The sequence below is a fragment of the Madurella fahalii genome (genome assembly GCF_045866475.1).
Source record: "Madurella fahalii IFM 68171 DNA, scaffold_1, whole genome shotgun sequence".
NCBI lineage: Eukaryota > Fungi > Ascomycota > Sordariomycetes > Sordariales > Madurella > Madurella fahalii.
The window spans coordinates 6,684,406-6,703,731 of NW_027263971.1; the positions used below are offsets into that span (position 1 = coordinate 6,684,406).

The window sequence follows — 19,326 nt, forward strand, 5'->3', positions numbered from 1 at the left end:
GCAGGACAGAAAACTGCAGCGTTACATTCGAGCTTGGTTTGGGTGGATATGTGAAGGGATCTGGGTTGCAAACGCAGACCACCGTTTGACACACCAATCTAACCGTTGCATTTGACCAAACAAAACCGGAGCCATTTCGTTTTACAGGGCCACGAGTCTTCTCTTCTCTCCTTTCCATTCGATCTTTGTCCTCAGCTATCCTGCCACATGTACCCTTAGCCGTCGGACATCTCTCCCTGCACCTCACCACCTCCCACTCCATCCTTTTCCCTTCTCTCCTTTAGCAAACAGACCGGTGAATCCCTTCCCCCATCCTCTTCTTCTTCTCCTTCTTCTCCTCCTTCCTCTCCTCCTTCCTCCCTTCCTCCCTCCCCTGCTCCCTCTCCTTCTCCCTCTCCTTCACAACCCCCTTCCGCTGCCTCGTCAGGATCCCCAAGTCCACCTGCTCCTCGTTCTCCATCAGCGTCTCGGTCACCTGCACAATGTCGGTGACCAGCCGGTCCAGCAGGTCGAAGCTCATGCTCTCGCGGATCACCACGCGCAGGATCTCGGTCGCGTCCTCGTTGGGCGGCAGCGCGTAGTTGGGGATGATCCACTGCCGGGCGCGCAGCAGCAGGGAGATGGTCTCCTGCTTGACGTGCGGGAACTCCCGCTGGAAGGCGTCGGTGAGGCGGAAGGAGACGACGGGCAGGCCGGCGACGTAGTCCGCCGAGGTTTCGTGCTGGGTTTGGGGCTGGGCCTCGTTGTCGGGGTGCTGGTGGTTGCTGTTTGCCGGGGTGGGCTTGTCGGTCCGGCGGTGGATGTCGCTCAGGCACGTGTACCACCCCGTCGCCTCGAGGGATTTGGAGAGGATGCGCGCGTTGGCGAGGCAGTTCTCCATCACCTCGCGATAGCCCGAGAAGCCGAGGTGGATGAGGTTGTAGTACTGCACCACGACCTGGGCGCCGGGCCGCGAGAAATTCAGCGTGAAGGACTCCTCGGTGCCGCCGAGGTAGTGAAGCTCGAAAATGAGGTCCTTCGGGAGGTAGGATTGGTCGCGCCAGATGATCCAGCCTACCCCCGGGGTTACGAGGCCGTATTTGTGGCCCGAGGCGTTAATGGAATGGACACGCGGGAGTTCAAAGTTCCTGGTGATCGACTGGTCAGTGTTGGCTTTTCCTTGTGATAAGAGGATAGAAAGCCAAACGCAAGGGAAACCCACCACTTAGACCCTCCCGCCCCAGCATACGTAAATGGCGCCACAAAGCCACCGCTTGCCGCGTCCACATGAATCGGCACGCTCACTCCCGTCTTTTCCTCCACCTCATCCAGGATCTTGGAAATCTCCTCCACCGGCTCATAATGTCCCGTGTACGTGCTCCCAAGAATCACAAACACTCCAATAGTATTCTCATCCACGTTCTCCTTCACTAACGCGGGGTCCAAGCGGTACTTGCTCTCCTTACTGACCGGCAAGATCCTCGCCTCCACTTCAAAGTACCGCGCAAACTTCTCGAGCGCCACCTGTGCGTTAGCGCCCATGATAATGTTGGGGCGGAGGGTATCTTTTCCCTCAGCGCGGCGGCGCTCTTGCCAGCGGCGCTTCATGGCGAGGCCGCCGAGGTGGATGGCCTCGGACGACCCGACCGTAGGCGCGCCCACGGCCTTTTCTCCCTTTTGGACGCCCCACAGGTGGGCGAGAATGCTGACGCACCTGGTGCTGATGGAGAGCAGGGCCGGGTATTCGTCGTTGTCGGCCAGGTTCTTGCCCATGTTCTCGACCATGAGCTTCTGGGCATTGTCTTCGAGATAGGTGTCTACGAAGCTGGGGAAAGTTTTAGCGCAAACGTACGGAGGCATCACGGGATGGAGATAGGTGACGGAGAGGTTACCTGGCCAAGTTGAGGTTGGGCCGCCCGTCCAGGTCCAGCTCATCCTTGAGCATCTCGTAGACGGTGTCGCCCGGCGCGCCATCCTGCGGAATCTGGTACTTGGGGATGTCCCGCTGGCTGGCATAGGGCGTGGAGAATGGGGTCAGATGGGATGTCTGGCCTCCACTGCTACCGCTGGACGCCTGCTGCTCGGGTATGCGCAGGTCCTGAAGGTGGCGGATGATGTCCTCTGGGTTGACCTGTAAGCGAATTAGCACTTTCCGGGTTAAATGCCACCACTTCGGCGCCCACTCACGTGTCGTGCGAGAGACATGGCGGGCAATTGTTTTTTTTTTTTTTGGAGGGGGGGTTCTCCGTTTAGGTGTTAAGGGTGGGGCCGTTGAGGGTTGAGGGTTGAGGTTTATTGTGTAAGATGAGCTCAGTGAGCTTCAATGTAGATCCAGAAAATGAATCCGACTTGGCAGGAACTAGCCTGCAGTATCCGGGGATTCCGTATGCATTTCGCTCTACTGAGCACGAAAATTTGGTGTCCCTTTATTGTTGTCATCTGTGGCCAAATGCGTGTTTCCTGAGAACAGCTATGACGACATCGAAAGTTGGAATCAAGCGGGACTCCCGCAACCGTGTTGCACCAACCCGGAGATCAACAGTTAGCATGCAAAACAAGACACACCACGTAGCTTACTGTTTGTCATCGGGGAGCCGTATATTTGCGCAAGAATGTATATCAAACGAGTACACACGCTTCGAACCTCCCCGGTCCCTGCCTCTTCAGCCTGTCACCAACCATCTCCAACCCTGCTTGCCTTTACGCTAAAGAAACCGAGCACTAGCTTTGCCAAGACGATGATCATGACATTAACATGATGAAAATAATAAGGAAAAGAGGAAGATAATGGGAGGGAAAGCCGAAACCAGCGATGACCACGACGAATAACCGGCTACACTCCTGGGATGTGTTGGACATGCCCGTCTGCCAGCTGGTGAGGGTTCGGGTTGTGGGGAGCGGATAGTGGCCCCACTGACGCACGGACAATTTGCAGGCGCCCGAAAATTGCAGACGTGCACGGTCCATTAGTTACCGAGTGCATATAAAGTCCCTGCAACCCACCGCCATCTTCCTCCTCTTCTTCTCTTTTTCTCTCCATCCCGGTGCAGGGGTTTTACGTGTATCAGTGAGGATTCGTCCGAGATCACGTTTTTGCTAGTTGAAAACTACAACCTGACCGCTCCTGTTGGGTCTCGACCTGGCAGGGAATTTTTGGAGCCATCCTCTCAGCAGGAATTTGTCTTTCCTTTCATTTCCATCGGCCCATGCGGGTCGAGGCGATGAAGGGCGCTTTTGATGGTCGCGAATAACGACTTGGGGAATCGCAGAACCCGCAAAGCCGCACAAGCAGTCAATGAGAAACGCATTTGTGTTCACAATACTGGGTATTTGCTAGCTACAACAGGCATCAATCCACTCCCTTTCATGCGCTGTCCAGAAGGATGACTTCTGCTTCGGCCTCTCCGACGCTCTCTACCGACAGCTTATCTCCTGCGTTGATGCCTTCCACGAATGATCCATCGCCCTCGGCCAGAATCGCCTCCTCTCTGCCGTCCAGCCTGATCTTCGCCTTGCCGCCCTTCGTCATGGGCAGATGAATGTAGACCTTCCGTTTGCCCGACTGTGCCGCCTTGCCGCCCGCAATCCATTCGAACGTGTTGCCTGGTTCGATAATGCCAGCGGCCATGACGAAATCAGCATGGATGGCTATGGTCCCGGGAATCGTCGGCTCAGCCGCGCTCTCCTCGGCTTCGGTCGCGTCGACGCCGCCCTTCAACGGACTCAGCAGACTAACGAAGCCCTTCCGCTTGTCCTCGTCATTGTACCGTCCCCAGTGATAGCGCGGGGTCAAGCCGCGCTTCCAGGGAAGGGCCCATATCTGGAGGAAGTGGACCATCTCCTTCCCATAATTAAACTCGGAGTGTGTGACCCCTCTCCCAGCCGTCGTGAATTGTATGTCGCCGCGTTGCACTGTACAGGAGAGTTCGGACTGCGCGCCGTCGGCCGACTTCTTGCTCATGGAATCGCTGTGTGTGAGGGCGCCCGACAGGATGTAGCTGAAGATCTCAAAGTCCCGGTGCGGGTGGGTTGGGAAGCCGGTGTTGGGCTTCACCCGATCCTCGTTGAGGACTCGCAGGGACCCGAAGTGAGTGAAGTTGGGGTTGAACCAGTCTGCAAAGCTAAACGAATGATAGGTGTCCAGCCAGCCATGGTTGCTGTGGCCTCGTGCCGACGACCGGTGGGGGGTGATCTTGACGTGTTTCAGTGTCTTGGACATCACAGTTGAAGCAGTTCTCAACATATGGAACCAGATAAGATAGGCTGAAGAATTACTTGCAGCGTTGATTGCAATTTGGGTTGGAAACTACAGGAATTAACAAGACAGCCAGAGGTGCTCCGACTTCATTCTTATAGTCAGAACAGAGGACTCCGTCAAGGATATCGAGAAACCGGTGGCAGGTGCTGGGCAGTGGCAACAGAATGCTTGGTGAGCATTTCCAACGGATTATTTGGACTAGGGATGTCTTGTGGTCTTTGTGGGAATTCTCTTCTCCATGGCTTCTGATTGCAAAGTGGAGTGTTTGGCTGCCACAAATGCTGACCCATGATTACCTCATGCTTAACTGCCGGCAAGCTGGATTGATGAGTCAGCATGTTTTTCCACAACTCCTCAATTCTTTCTCACTCGTCAAAGTTCATATCCAGCTATTTGCGAAATCGGCGTCCTGTTCATCCGAACTCTCTAAGGGATTTAGGAGCACTTTGACACCATTTCTGATCATGAGCAGCACCAGTTCACTGGCTTGGCGCCAAAGCCACAATGCTGAACTGCAGTTCCCCATTCGCAACATCAATAAACCTCCTCACACCCTTCTGCAATGCCTTCTCGCTCAACATGTCCTCGCCGTCCTCCAGCGGCCCGAGATCCAATGGCCCATCCGTATCACCTTCCAACTCATACAGATGTCCGTCCTTGCCTTTGGTGAACGCGATGAAATGCAGGCCCACGGGTTCGTCTGCGCCTGGCGTCCTTGAGTCGCCCGTTCTAGCGGCCCGCATGTGCTTCTCCTCGAGCTCAGCGCTGTCGTAGAGGACTCTTGCGCGCGGAACGGGGGCCAACGGCGTTGCCTCTTCGATCAACCTATCCAGGAGCGAGCCCTTCTTGAGGAAGGGGCGTGCTCCTCCATTTGCGATGGAGTGAATAAGAGCGTATAGCCCGCAGGCGTGGCCGATCGTCTGGTTGAACCACACTACGGGCTCGTCGGGGCCAGACTTGTCGTATGTTAGCTTCTGACTGGCAAGCGGTGTGCGCTCCTTCTCGCGGACGGTGTTGTAAATATCTGGAGGCGTGATGAAGATCAGCGCGTATACGGGACGCGGGATAAATGCCAATAGATCTGGATCGTCTATGCTGAACACATCGTAGAAGCCGAGTTCATCGGAAGCTCCAAGGTCGTGAACGAGTGAGGTGAAGACTTCCGGATTGTTCTCGAGCGGGATGAACACTTTCCTCCCTGAGCTGTCGATGTGAACTCCTTCAATGGGCATCTTGCTATCTTGATGAATTACGGAGTCTCCCGGGATGGGATTGGTCGATCTGGACTGATTGATGTTCAAGGTGAAGTGTGATGCAGATGGAGGGGTCGAAGCTGGTTTCAGGATAACGTTGACGGAGGGGCAGGCATCAGCGCTACGCGTAACATCGAAACAACCAGTAAGACCTCATCACGTGATGTGGTTGAGCTGTATGTACCAGACAGCGACCAGCTCTCGGCGAGACCGGTGAAGCGATATGTCCCAATATTGGTGAGGAGTTTAGAATCGAGCGGAGTTCTCTTTTTCGAAAGAGAATCAAGCAATGCACCGTCCAATTCCTCCGATTTCTCTGCTGTCCCGCCTGCCAATATGCCTTAGTTAGCCCGCCAGGCGGTTTTGCCTTGGCTTTGTCGACCAGCAAGTCTGCGGAGGCATTCCCTGAAGTTTCCAAGTCTGTACCCTCGGTAAATCGCCGCACTGTCTGAGGAAGATAACGTAAAGTTCGGGTTGCCGTGTATTATACTCGCTAGCCGAATGATCCTTACGCTTGCACGGAGCGTAAAGCAACCGTGCAGCGTGCAACAGGGCGGCGAGGGCGCCCGTGATGGCTTCGGTTCATCAAACTAGTTGGTTGGCTTCAAGCAGCTTCCAGCAGGCCCTCGTGCCGGTAATAAACCTGAGCATCGCGATACCGGTCGGCCAAGTCCCAAATATTCGTTTTCATAAAAGAAATTCTGTCTCCCGCAGACAGGTAGAACGCCACTCTCTCAATCTCCAGCACCATGATCTTCCTATCCACAAGCTGAAAGTTCCCCAGCTGGGGATCCTCGTGATGCACCCCAAAGGCATGAATCGCCCGGTAGCATGGTTGCAGCAGATCTGAGAGCTCCTGCTATGTGAGGGTCGCCCTCTCGGGCGACACTAGGGAGACGCCTCCTAGATGTTCGAGCAGCAGAGCCCTGACGCCGTTGAAGCGCAACTGACTGTAGCATCTCGGGATAACTACTCCTTTGAAGGAGCTTTAGTTGACTATACGCTTTCACCTCCGACTCGAACAGCTCGGCCATGACCTCCTCCTCGCCGCCCTGTTTCTGTATCTTAAGGACGGCACGGTCGGGCAGAAACCACTCGACAAACACGCTTCTCACTGAGGCCTGGGAAAAGGCTGGGAGGAAGCTGACCCAACGGGAAATCAGCCCCGCTAGAGCAGGCGGGCGAATACGCAAGAGGCGGAGATGAGCGCAGACGCGGGCGAGATCCGACGAAAGCGCTGAGATGTAGCGAGTTCTGAACCAAAATCCCTAGAACGTAGGCGTTAATACTGTAATGGGTCTGTGTCAGGGAACCGTGGATTCTACCAGCGTATCACGTACAATCGGTGTCGAAGCTGGTGTGGGTTTCCCAGCGCTGTAGAGCTGAGCGGTCAGATCCGTGACACTACCCTCCCTCAAAACAAGCCCCCCCTGGCGTGCGCGCAGGAGGGCTAACAGTGGCCCAACTGGCTCAAATCCATCAAATCCCTCAAAACCGCTCAAAAACGCTGTTTCCACATAGTTCTTCAAATCGCAACAAGATTGAATGCCGGTCCCGACAAGGCGGCAATGACCTCGCTGAGGGGGATGCGTGGACAGGGACGTGTAGTAGCCAGCGCAACACTCCTCAGCAGTTGCTTTTGCTCGTCGGCGCAACAGGCATCCGCCATGGCCAGTATAATTTGTCCAAGGGCCCATATATCATTCTGTTGCTGCGCTGCGATGCCCCACGACAGTGGATCTTTCTTGCTCTCGAGCATCTCCGGATAGAGCCACTGACGTGTGACGCCTCCGATGCCGCTGATATCGATCAGCACTGCGTCGGACTCGCCACTGAGGACAACATTGGAGGGTTTCAAATCCATGTGAGCTAGTCCGCGGCGGTGCATTTCGGCAAAGGCCGAGGCGATCTGGAGTGCCCACTCGCACCAGCGCTCTCTGGTCTCGGGGGTTGGCGATTTCAATGCGCTTTCCAGTGTGCCGTTTGGATGGTGCTCAAGGAGAAATCCGCGTAAGACGACGGGATCGCACTCTTTGCCGGGTTGGGTGGTCTGGTATGGGTTCTGCGAGACAACGGCCGCGACAAGCTGGACAATGCCGACTGTAGTGCCACGAAACATGTCCAAGTTCCGCAGCTCCTGTTCTAGCACTTCGGTGTCCCGAGGGACATAATGGGCTCGCTCGACCTCCTTGTAGACGTACGGTGTCTCGTCGCCCTGAAGGAGCACCTTGTACACGGAGTCGCCGTTTAGCTCTTCTTTCACCCGGATTTCAGAGAGCCGTCTAGCGGAGATGCCGTTGCTGCTGTCGTAAACAGGGAAGCGGATTCGGAGCGGGTCTTCCAGGGTACAGACCCAGAGGTGGCTGATGATGGAGGCGTACTCACTGTCTGCGCTTGGCTGTGTCGTGTAGGGCAGCTTGACGCTCTCTGGACTGGGGTCAAGCGACAGGATAACCTCGGTAACCGTGTCATCCAGGAGTGGGATCTGGCGGAAATCAACACAGCGGCAGAGGTCACGGAGATCGTTCCGTCGCTTCATTCCCTTGGCAACGATTGGGCGTGTGCCATCCTGAACAGAGGTGCCGGAGAAAGTAAACTTGAGGTGCCACTGGGAGCGAGAGGAACGCAGAATGAGTTTTATCCAGCGCTTCTTGCCACGTGCGCTGTCCGCGCTGTACGTCCTCGGCAAGAACTCGATGACCAACGGTTCTGTGGCCGCTGGTTCTGTGGCCGCCGGCTCTGTGATCGCTGGTTCCGGCAAGCCCCAGGCCCAGCGCGCGGCAGAAACCAAGAAGTGGCGAATGCTACCGACAAATCCCAGGATCAAGGTCATGGCCATCGTGGAGGGATCGGATCTGGACAATTGGACTGTGCTGAGACGGGTCGAATTGGCGAAATCATCGGTGCTGTCGGGTGTGTTTCTCGGATTCGAGGTGGTCACTGCATTGACTCATGTGATGGCGTGCCTGCAGACCTGGGCATTTAAAACCGGACGGCTGTCTTTTACTAGAGCGGACACAAGAGAGAGAGGAGCATATATGAAAGTGTCCATGCCACATACCGGACAGCGACAAGAGCAGAGAGGGCGGGCTCAAATTCCCCCACGACTCGTGCTCTGGTCAAAGGCGGAGCATCGTTCCGCCCCAAATTAAGGTTGCATACCAAACAATCGCCTGGCAACGCCTCGAACCTGGGTGGCTGCCGGGATAAATCAGGTGGGGCGCCGCGTCCCGTGACCTAGGGGCTCGGCTGAGGGATGGTCTTGGGCGCAGGTAGCAGCATTGGCGGCCAATTGGCCTCCCGAGACGCGACAACAAGAGCAAACCTGCCGGCGGAACACATTCTCTTTTCGGCATTCTACGCAAGCACGCCAGGACGCATCTCTACGTCCTCCCGACCCGCTGGACCGATCACCCATTACAGGTCAAAGTGTCGGATAGTTAGGCTGTTGGGAGGGTGCCCAATCAGGAAAGCCCCTCTTTCCGGCTCGATGGCTCTCAAGGGAAAGTTACCCCCTGTTTTTGAGCCGACATCAACTGCAACGCCAAGAAATTGTAGTGCCATAGATCTGGGAATGGCTTCAAAAAGGTTTGATCTCGACCTCAAATTAGTCAAGGCTTGCGGCCGTCGATTTGTGTTGATCGTGCAAAACTTAGCCAGTTTGACTAGCTTTGAACTTCTGCTCTGTAAAGTGTTAGCTTGACAATTTGTCTCGTAGGCAGTATTGCTCTCAATAAAGCAAGCGGACTGCAAGTAAGAGTAACGAAAAATGCCGCCCCCTTCCAAAGACAGTTTCTACAAGCCGGTTTTAGCATGTGCTGAGCGCTGAACTCCTCTGTCGGGCCTACCCGCCTATACAGGAGGCCAACAAGTGTTTATTCCCCTCCCACCATCTACGGTGACGCTGGCGTCCTACCCTACCTTCCTTCGGCGGGGATTTCTCGGACGTCTCTTGGTAACTCCCTCAGGCTTCGCCGCAGCCGATCTTGCTGCACCAGCGATTGTCTGCCCAGTGCTACGACGAACCGCATTCCGTTGATCCGGAAGTCCGTCGGTTTTCGCAGGCTTTTTATTCTCGGAGGACGCCTGTAGTCGCCGGCTTCTTCGGGGAGGAGTATTGGCTAATACCTGGCGGGTTTATCATAGGAATACGGTTGAGTAGCCTGGATAGGTCCCCAAAGACTATACGCGACCAATGATAATCTCGGGTCCGAGAGACATTATCAACATTAAGTTCCTTATAGATTACTTTCGGCGCCGCTTGACTTCCAGCTGGAAGACATCGACGTCTTTGTCGCTGGCCATTCCATCAATGTCTTTGAATAGCGCTTTAGTAGTTACCGTGCCCAAGCAAACAGCGCGTGGAAGGCCCTTAGGGGAGACCTCGTCTTCCGAAGGGACTATCCGAAGGTCGACGTCCGCTTTGTGCGTGATCCTTGCGATGTCACGAACTAGTTATGAGGGCCGTGGACAAGGTGTCAGGTGTTGGAACCGCTGCGCGGATGGATTTAACGTCAAATATCACGTTATCCATGGAATTCGAAGATTGGCTTGAAGATCTGAAGATTGTTGTGTCTGTGGAAAAGTCTGACCAAGTGGGCGTTCCTGAGCACCGGTTGGGCGTCAAGGGAAATTATCCGAGTGGGCCTGTTTGTCCCACACGGCAGGTTCCGACATCAGGTCGGGGTTGGGAATGGAACAGACTGGCCGCTGCTGGGTGATGTACCTGACATTGATCAAAGACATCGAGATTCCTGCCCGAGTTCGTAGCTACCTCTTCCGTTTAGGCACCTAGCAATGCAATGCGCTGAATACTAGATGCATCTCTATCCAAGCGTACGCCAGGTTGTATCGTTTTAGGTATAGAACATCGAGGAAAACTACGTTGACTCTACCTAGGTTAGCGATGCAAATAAGTAGGAGTTGGAAGCCGCTAGCTATAAATTGTACGCAGCAAGATCAATTCGTAATGTCGATGTAAGCTACTAACCCTCAATTGGACGGGCTGTGGCCGGAAGACTCGGCGTTGGGCAGCTGGCAAGGCCACACTAATTATTATTCGACGATGGCGTTGATAAACCCCTCATTTCAATGCCCAAGCCTAGCAAGCCAACGCCAGACTTCTTCATCTTCCACCATTTTCTCCGTCTTCGACACATTCGAACACACGTGGCCTTTGACGGTTGACACCGTGCCCCACGAGCCAGAATGTCCCGACAGCTGATTATGAACGATATCTTGGGCGGCATCCGCAAGGAACTAGAAGTTGTGAAAATCACCGAGGTCGAAATCCTGGAAGGGGGGGATGAACTGGCCCGTGGCTCTCAGGAATCTAAATCTCGTCACGCCTGGGCTGACCAGATATCCAGGATTGCGAGGAAAACAAGGTCACTACTGACCCGTTTTTGTATTCGTACCTACCAAAGCCACTCGCTCAAGCCGGCTCCGGAGGAAAACCGTTCCGTCTGCTTCGTCTCCTTCCCGGCACTAGAAGAGATGACATCGAGTGCGAGCTCGTTGACGCCTACCTAGGCCAGAAAGTCAACAACTACGACGCTCTGTCATATGTTTGGGGAGAAAACCCCACCATGACACCTATTCGGGTGAACGGCAGGACGTTAGAAGTCACCAGCAACCTTCGGTGTGCTCTTCTCAATCTCAGGCTCGTCGACTCGCCCCGGGTTCTCTGGGTTGATTCTATATGTATTGATCAGGACGACGGGGCCGAAAAAGTCGACCAGCTAGCTATCATGGGGGACATCTACCGTACTGCCTCCCAGACCATCGTCTGGTTGGGCGATGGCCGAGAGAGATCTACGGCCGTCGCTTTCGCTCACATCAAGACATTAGCAGACGAAGCACACGACTTGAGGATGAACCCCCACAAGAGCATCAAGCCAAGGAAAGGCCGCACGTACAAGATCGTCTCCGATGACAACTCCCTCCAAGACACCATCGTCAATCACCCGTGGTGGTCCAGAGTTTGGACGGCCCAGGAAATCCTCCTGTCCAAACGCGCGACCGTCGTCAAAGGCCGCTATCAAGTCGACTGGAACCGTTTCTGCTCCGCCATGCACCATGGCATAGCGCTGGGAATCTGGGAGAGGGTTCTCCTGGGGCGGATGGATGAGTCCCCCATCCAGAATTTCTTCGATATGTAAGCTCTCCGCAACCCGCCCCGTCTCGAAAACACCGCCGATCGATTGCTATTCTATCTCTTCCGCACGAGGGCGCGGAGTGCCACGCTCCCACAGGACAAAATCTTTGCCGTTCTTGGGATGGTCTCGGCGAACTTGCAGCAAATTGGGATCCAACCAAACTACTCCAGCTCCGTTGCCGAGGTGTACCTAGAGGCAACGCAAAGGCTGATCGCGGTATCGCAGAACCTTGATGTCCTCGGGGCGTGTGATCCCACGCATCCGATGCCGGGAGCACCCTCGTGGGTCGCACACTGGGGCTTGGACGACGCGAAGACGGCAAGTCCCATGATGGAGAACTCCGTGGGTGGCCGTCGAACTACGCATGCCTCTCGCGGTTCCCCCGCTGAGGCCGCATGGGACGACGGCGGCAAGACTCTTGTTCTTCGCGGACAGCCGGTGGATACCGTCACCCGGGTCACCTTGGTCCAGGCCGAGTACGACTCCGATGACAGCAGCGACTCCGACAGCGACTTCGACACCGATAATGATGGCAGTAGCTTTGGTTTAGAAGACGCTGCGCGTTACATGTGGTCCGGTACACGCAAGTTTTACAACCAGGCCATGACCGAAATCTCCTTTAACCTCGGGGTGTATCTTGAGTGGGAATGCTTTGTTAAGGAGATGAACCCGACAAACCCGGCTCTGTGGGACGGAGACGAATCGGGCCCTATGTCGGTGTATTGCGCAACCCTATGTACGGGAACTCTTGCCCCTGGAGGTGTTTCGGAAACCGCAAAGTTGTTCGGGACCTGGCTGAACAAACTCGAGCCGCTCCGGGAGAAGCGGCGCTTTCGGGGCCTGGCACGGTATGTCTCGCGTACTTGGCATGGGTACGGCGAGTTCTTCCAATACATGACACATGTGGCAGAGCGCAGGCTTGGTGGTACCGGGAATGGTTGGCTCTGCCTGCTTCCAAAGGCTGCTGAGGCCGGGGACCGGATTTACCTCGTTAAAGGCGGAAGAGTCCCGGTCGTCCTCCGCCCACGCCATGATGGTGACCAGGAGTACATGGAGTTCATCGGAGAGGCTTATGTTCACGGTATTATGGATGGAGAGCTCTTTGACGAGAGCGAGTGTGTTGAGACTAGGATACGCTAGGACCCCCCTCCTACTCCTTGAAACTTGGGAGGAGGGCAAGCACGAGGTCGTCCATGCTAACGTGGCGGTTCAAATCGGCGGGCAGTAGGGGGAGGTTCCCTGAGCCCCGAAACTCGTTCAGTGGCTTAGGATGATAACGAAGAATGCAGAGTCGGCACTGGAGTGTGGCGATTGGGTTCTATAAGCGGTAGCGTTAGGAGAATCTTGTAAGCCATTTCATCAAGGGCACAGGCTATAACGAGCAGTCAGTGCGAGCATCTGCGCGCTCCGCTGCTGAGTACCGATACGAGGTGAACACAACTCGTGGGAAAGCTTGATTTGATCCAAGTTCCCTGGGTGGCCTGAGCGCGTCACAGTCCTCCTCTCCAGTGGGCGCATAGTTTCCCGCTAAACCACCATATTTAACTTGAGTTCAGTGCTCCTTTAAAGGATTGATAGGAAAAAATACTATACCCTAATCCATCTTATACGCGCATGCATATCTCTATCGAACAAGTGCAATAGCCATGGCGACTGCTTGCATCACGGCGGAATGGGTAACCACTCATGGTGGGCACATACACATAGAGGACGTCGAGATGTCATGATGCCTATTAATAATAACGTATTTTATAAGCGAGTCGGACATATAAGCGGGTCGGACACTTTTTACCACGACGCGTCATCCCCACACTTACCATCAACTTTGCCTACAACCGAACATATCTTCTACTTCAAAGGAAGCCCAGGGTAATCTTAGCCCTTGAAGCTCTTCAAAATGATGGAAAATTAAGCATCCAAGCTGTAGCTAAGCTCTATGACGTACCATCTTCAACCCTCTATGACCGGCACGCTGGCCGGCCTGCAAGACGCGCCACTATGCCTAATTCGAGAAAGCTCACTCAATCCAAAGAGGAGGCTATTGTTTAATATATCATTGAGCTATATCCGCGGGCTTTTTTAACAAGACTACGTGGTGTGGAAGATATGGCCAACCAACTGCTTTGCGTACACGACACGCCTCCTGTTAGCAAGCTCTAGGCCCACAACTTTGTCAAGCGCGCAAGCGCCGCATCACCCGCCGACGCACAAATGCGACACAAGCGTGCAACAGTCCTATTATACGTCGGCTACCCCCGATGGCGTCATTGAAGTAACTCCTTCGCTACATCAAATAGGAGACATGTTGGTCATCATCGAGTTGCTCCTTCACCGCTCCAAAGCACACCACTCCAAAGCACGTACGTCCCGTATCGGTCAGATTCGGCTCGATTCCCTAGGCGCTCTATGGAAATAGGGGCGTTCCAGACACCCTAGCTTCAGCTTTCGTCGACGGAAATGGGAGGATATTGCGTGACTGTAGCTGCGACTTCTCTCCCATCCGACATACATGCACCCAACTGGCTTGCTCTACCTTGTAGCGGACTGCTGGAGTGGTGGCTCTCGTTTAGACAATGCAGAGTATACCACAGACATCAAGCCAGTCCAGAAACCACTATGATTCCAGCAGGGCAATATCGGCGATTGCTCGAGCAGCAAGTACACCGGCCGTGAGGCTCAGGGAGTATGCTTCGCCATTGCCCCTTCAGAATTGGTCCATTCAACAAGCCAGAGCCACTGTGCGTCATAGACAGGGGCGGGCTCGACTAGGGGAACAGCGAGGTGTGGGGAGTGATGTATGCGAGTCCTAGGGAAGGATGGACTGTAGGATGAGGACTGCTAGACGTAGCCTGGCAAAGCGGGTGGACACCGGGGTAATTAGTATATCATCTCTTTTGACCTGCCAAAGTGGCTCCCATGAAGATGGCGGGTCGGGAACTTGATGCTGTCCGCGTTTTGGCCGTTGGGACGGTTCTTGAGCTTATTGTGATCGGGGAGCTGGTGCAACGCAGATGTCCCTGCCGTTTAGGTGTCCGTTCCGCCGGTTGTATTAGGGGCCGAAGTGCTACTCCTACGGCGCTTCCGCTATGGCGGCCGCCCACCATCATATTCTTGCTGTGCTGCGTGTCACTTCCAACAAGGCAGCAGTCCTCAGTTGTCGTGCTTGCATTGTCCGAATTCCAGGTCAATCGTCCAGAGCATCATGTACTCATTCTTTCGTACGTCGTTAACAACGGTGCTACCGACAGCCCTCTATGTCGATATCAAGACAGCGAAGATATGCCGCGCGATCTCTTCAGTGGTGTATTACACTCTCTTCCCAAGCCTACCCATTTTCTGCACCCTATCACTATCCCAAAACACGTAGGCGCAGTCGCGAAGCCAATCGGCGCTGAGCAAGAACGATTCTGCCACCCTCGACCCTGCGTTCTCAGTGCGCCACGCCTGATATGGGCCCGAGTCGATATCCTCGTCGTTAGGCTGGCCATACTGATGTAGGGTTACCGACTCGCACCTCTGGTAAAAATCCTCACCGTCGCCATAGACGCCGATCAGAGCGTCAGATAGCTCTAAGGTATAAGATTTATTGCAGAAAGAAGCGTGGATGCCAGCCGCCAAGATGCTCCGCTTAGCCTTGGGAGAGGGGGTGTTGGCCAAGTTGTATATGAACTCGACACCTTGAGATAGCTACAATTTAAGCGTTATTAGTCTTATACCAAAGTAGGGACTTTACAAGACTCGAGCAACAAACCCAAGAGCTTCTCAGTTCGTAATCTTCAATCTTGTCCTGCTCGTGGACCTCAACCTCGTCCCTATGACTTTCGGCTAATGCTGCAAGGCAGTGTCAGGTCGCTGCAGCAGAAGAGGTACTAGCCCTTTTAGCATAGACTAACGAACCTTGATCAAGCCTTGTCCCTATGTACCTGTCGACGCAACCAAGCTGCTCGTTCTCCCAAGGGGGATGCCTCCAGAAGAACCAGCGGTTCGTATAGTCAGCGAACTTGCGGCACTGAGAGAGAGTATAAAACAACTCGACTCGGTAGAAGGCGCGACAGAAGCGAAAGTGCTCGGCAGGCGAGAGTGGTACACTCGTCAGGGTAGCCCTGCCCCTTGGCGAGATGCGATTCAAGGCACAAGCTGCAAAGTCGGTAGCCATGGCGTCCATTGCGTCGTAGGTATTGTTTATCTGTTGTACAATGCCAGTTGGCAGCTGTAGGACACAGGCAGCGCGGCGATCTGGTCGCGAATAGAGCTTATTAAGCAAGGCCATGACCGAGCTCCCGACAAGGGGACGGGGTAGACGCGATGCTTCTATCAGGGCGATCGCGTATGGAAGGAGGGCAGGCGTGACCTGGGGGCGGATGATCGAGGCATCGACACCTTGGTTTTCCTTGAAGGACATGGAAGAATGACGACGTTCAAGGATAGTAGGGGCGCGAAACCAGTGATGGCCGAGTTTCCCTGGGATTGTCCGGCGGGGCAGTCTGGTGCCCAAAGGCATCGTGGCAATTCAGGGGGTGCGAGTGGTGGGCGTGTCTAATGCAACGGTGAGAATGTAGAAAGAAAGTGGACAGGTAAAAAAGAAAAAGAAAAGAAAAAGAAAAGAAAAAGAAAAGAAAAAGAAAAGAAAAAGAAAAGAAAAAGAAAAGAAAAAGAAAAGAAAAAGAAAAGAAAAAGAAAAGAAAAAGAAAAGAAAAAGAAAAGAAAAAGAAAAAAAAACAGGAGTTCGCGGAAATACTTAGGCCACGGATTCTCGGGCTCTGGCCGCAGAGGCCGCTCCCTATCATACTGGACACGCTCTCGTTCCTTGGTGTACGGTCATGTCAGATGATGCCAGATAACAATCGGCCGTCTGCAACTAAGGTTCCACTCATTTTCCAAGCTAGCTGGATAATAGAATCTGCCAAACCTTAACGATGGCTTCCATCCTGCTGTTCTTGGACGCTATTCGCGGGCGGTGGTACCTCCGGTTACGATTTCTTTGTCCTTTTTCCAGAAATATGCTACCTGTTTTACTTTTGTCTTTCAGTCACTCACAGTCCGCTTAACACGGCAATGCCTTTGTTGTTTCATCCTATTTATCCCTAGTTCGGCCGTCGGGCCCTCTTCTGGATGCACATGACTGGTCCTTCCTTGGTCCGCCGTCTTCGCTCGCTATCCGCCCTGGCGAGTTTCACGTGCTAAATTCTCGCATCCAACATGTGCCACGTCAGCCGGAAGGTCTACACGGTGTGTGCACACGGCAAGGCAGGAGAAACCCGCGAGTGCGAAGCGCAAAATGACAGGAAGGAGCGGTGGGGATTTCTCGAGACAACGGGTTTCTGCGTCGGATTTGATCTCTTGCGCTGTCGCCGCTATGGTGAGACGACCGAAGTCGTCTACGGTTTCTGCCGCGAATGCCGTGACTTCTATAGGGGCTTTAATACGAGAGACGTGAACGCTATCTTGAACTACTGGGCCTACAAGAATAGACACGGCTACTCAACCAGTGTCTCCGCAAAACTAATCTCTGCTGACGAAGTCTTTGGCAGGCCACCACCTGCCCTGGAAGCAGTCAACCGTGCCCGCTGCGAGCTGGTCGCGCTGGGCAGAGAGCTGCCGTGTAGTGACCTGGAAACACCAATAGACTGGCTGCAGAGGCTTGAGAAAATCAGACGGTCCACTCTGGATTGGGCACGGCAGAGCTCATCTGTACAGATGCCTCGCTGCATAGCGTTTGATGAAAGTGTCCTGAGTGTCCAGCCGCGGAGGGCTTCTCCCATGTCCGCATACCCACATCTTCGGGGTCTCAGCTCTCCGCAGGTGAACTTCGAAACACTCTATAAGCTGTGCGGTGATATCCCTCGGGAATTCGTCGATGGTCAGGATAATCCCGTATCCCACACGCCCCCCGTCACGATGCGTGTTCCCCCAACGCGGCTATTACTTCCCGCGCAGATGAATGGCAGCGAAGAGTCCAACAAGGTTGGTAATAACGAGACGCCAAGATCACAAGACGTGGGCCACAGTGATATTAGCACGCCATCGTACATATCAGGTCCCATAGGTCATCCTCTAACCGAATTGTCCGGCTACAGAGATATCGGAGATTCTAGCAACTCCCGGCCGCGCCAACCAGGGCCGCTGGCCTCCCCGTATACTGATGACGGAGAGGACGAAACGGAGAGCCTATTTGACCCACTTGACGGCATTATCGACATCTATCTCTCCGAGCGGCAAGAGATCCCAAGTAAAGGAACAGAACCATCACAGCCCCAGCTCCCCAGCCGTTTCTCTTTTGACTCCTCAGTGGCTGATTCCGACGAGGACGGCGGCGACCTCTCCACCGTTGACCTCATCGACCGACTGCCCCAAGAGCAAGAAGAGCAGTGGCAACGGGCTACACTAACCGGCAAGGTACGCAAAGCACCCTCCTCTCCACCCGTTTTCGCCAGCCACTTCTCACTCGGTTCCTCTCTAGCCGATTCCACCGGAGACCAAGACCCTGAGGAACCACAGAAATACTACCACCACCACCACGACCATCACCACCATCACCATCACCATCATGGCGAGGAATCCAACACGACGAAGACAACCACCTGCTGCCCCATCTCGGACGACGACTCGGATGCCGACGAACCTCATGACCATCCCGACCCAGCAGTGCCACCAACGAGCCATTTCTCCTTCTCCTTCTCCGACATCTCCGACATCGGCCCCGGTGATGACGCGAAAGAGGACCAGGGGGGGAGGGATGCAACCGTCGGGCGTCCCTCGGAGCTCCGTACGCCACCAGACGACGGTGGTTCCAGTAGGAGAGGCAGCCGAGGAGGAAGGGATGTTGGCGTGGTTGTCCGTCCCCCATTCCCTCTCCGGCCGCCGCCAAGGCCGGCAAGGCCGACCAGGCCACGGCATCCCAGTGGTTCTGAGGCTGTTAGCTCGCGCATCGCCGGGGGATGTGGATTTGCTGAGACGCCGGGGGATGGCGGCTGGATTTGAGAGGTGGCAGCCGGTGGGGGTATGAGTAGAAGTCAAGTGGTGGTAGTCGGCTACCGTCCGCCCCCGCACAAAAGGTGATCACTTATTCGGATGGGTGATCGGATAACACGCTTGACGCATGGAGGGTAGATGTTTCTTTTTTTCTCGTCTTCTTTTTCCTTGCTTTGTTACGAAGCATAAGGTAAGTTAGCAATCGATTTTTAAAATTAGGAGGAGGATTTGTTGTGACCGTGATGCTCATCGAGGACTGTTTTGCGTTTTGACCTCCTTGAGTACGCCTACTGGGAAACCACCCCAGATAACTTCTTTTCTTTAAGGGGCAGAATTACCATGATCAGTTAATACGAACATTTACGAAATTGACGGACCTCCAAGCTGAGGAGTGAGCCAAGTACCTATTACAGGAAGGTGGTTCGACTCGAACACCGACATGCCCAATAATCTCTAAAAAGTTTCGACCATAAGGGCACCTAGGTCACAAACAACGGACAAAAATATTGAAATCGGTCTAGCCATTGGGATCCGGTTAGGTGGGGTATTAACTATTATGTACAGTCCGCCAGCCTGCAAACTGTATCCAGATACACAGGAATACATCTCAGGAGCGGAGGCCTCGTATATGTTGCCTTTCCTTGCCTTCTTCCTTCCAAGCATGTCTATACCAGCCCTGCTTGTCCTTCCCTGCAAAACGAAACGA

At 54.3% G+C, this 19,326-nt stretch overlaps 8 protein-coding genes across 8 annotated transcripts; 3 read left to right on the forward strand and 5 right to left on the reverse strand.

Moving 5' to 3' along the window:
- Window positions 1–280: 280 nt before the first annotated feature.
- Window positions 281–2,184, reverse strand: GAD1 (glutamate decarboxylase gad1; the record flags this gene model as incomplete). Its single annotated transcript, XM_071057420.1, has 4 exons — window positions 281–1,127; window positions 1,202–1,804; window positions 1,872–2,110; window positions 2,167–2,184. The coding sequence occupies 4 exons, from the start codon at window positions 2,182–2,184 to the stop codon at window positions 281–283; spliced, it is 1,707 nt and encodes a 568-aa protein (XP_070913521.1).
- Window positions 2,185–3,343: 1,159 nt separating this feature from the next.
- MFIFM68171_01999 (RmlC-like cupin domain-containing protein) lies at window positions 3,344–4,198 on the reverse strand (the record flags this gene model as incomplete). The annotated part of the gene is made up of 1 exon (XM_071057421.1): window positions 3,344–4,198. The coding sequence occupies one exon, from the start codon at window positions 4,196–4,198 to the stop codon at window positions 3,344–3,346; it is 855 nt and encodes a 284-aa protein (XP_070913522.1).
- Window positions 4,199–4,716: 518 nt separating this feature from the next.
- On the reverse strand, window positions 4,717–5,469 carry MFIFM68171_02000 (uncharacterized protein; the record flags this gene model as incomplete). The annotated part of the gene is made up of 1 exon (XM_071057422.1): window positions 4,717–5,469. One exon carries the CDS (start codon window positions 5,467–5,469, stop codon window positions 4,717–4,719), a length of 753 nt encoding a protein of 250 aa, XP_070913523.1.
- A 1,546-nt stretch (window positions 5,470–7,015) lies between these two features.
- MFIFM68171_02001 (uncharacterized protein) lies at window positions 7,016–8,329 on the reverse strand (the record flags this gene model as incomplete). The annotated part of the gene is made up of 1 exon (XM_071057423.1): window positions 7,016–8,329. The coding sequence occupies one exon, from the start codon at window positions 8,327–8,329 to the stop codon at window positions 7,016–7,018; it is 1,314 nt and encodes a 437-aa protein (XP_070913524.1).
- Window positions 8,121–8,476, forward strand: MFIFM68171_02002 (uncharacterized protein; the record flags this gene model as incomplete). The annotated part of the gene is made up of 2 exons (XM_071057424.1): window positions 8,121–8,403; window positions 8,463–8,476. The coding sequence occupies 2 exons, from the start codon at window positions 8,121–8,123 to the stop codon at window positions 8,474–8,476; spliced, it is 297 nt and encodes a 98-aa protein (XP_070913525.1).
- A 2,222-nt stretch (window positions 8,477–10,698) lies between these two features.
- MFIFM68171_02003 (uncharacterized protein) lies at window positions 10,699–12,788 on the forward strand (the record flags this gene model as incomplete). The annotated part of the gene is made up of 3 exons (XM_071057425.1): window positions 10,699–10,803; window positions 10,860–11,647; window positions 11,720–12,788. 3 exons carry the CDS (start codon window positions 10,699–10,701, stop codon window positions 12,786–12,788), a joined length of 1,962 nt encoding a protein of 653 aa, XP_070913526.1.
- Window positions 12,789–14,954: 2,166 nt separating this feature from the next.
- Window positions 14,955–16,050, reverse strand: MFIFM68171_02004 (uncharacterized protein; the record flags this gene model as incomplete). The annotated part of the gene is made up of 3 exons (XM_071057426.1): window positions 14,955–15,335; window positions 15,400–15,479; window positions 15,546–16,050. The coding sequence occupies 3 exons, from the start codon at window positions 16,048–16,050 to the stop codon at window positions 14,955–14,957; spliced, it is 966 nt and encodes a 321-aa protein (XP_070913527.1).
- Window positions 16,051–16,847: 797 nt separating this feature from the next.
- On the forward strand, window positions 16,848–18,629 carry MFIFM68171_02005 (uncharacterized protein; the record flags this gene model as incomplete). The annotated part of the gene is made up of 1 exon (XM_071057427.1): window positions 16,848–18,629. One exon carries the CDS (start codon window positions 16,848–16,850, stop codon window positions 18,627–18,629), a length of 1,782 nt encoding a protein of 593 aa, XP_070913528.1.
- Between the last annotated feature and the right edge of the window lie 697 nt (window positions 18,630–19,326).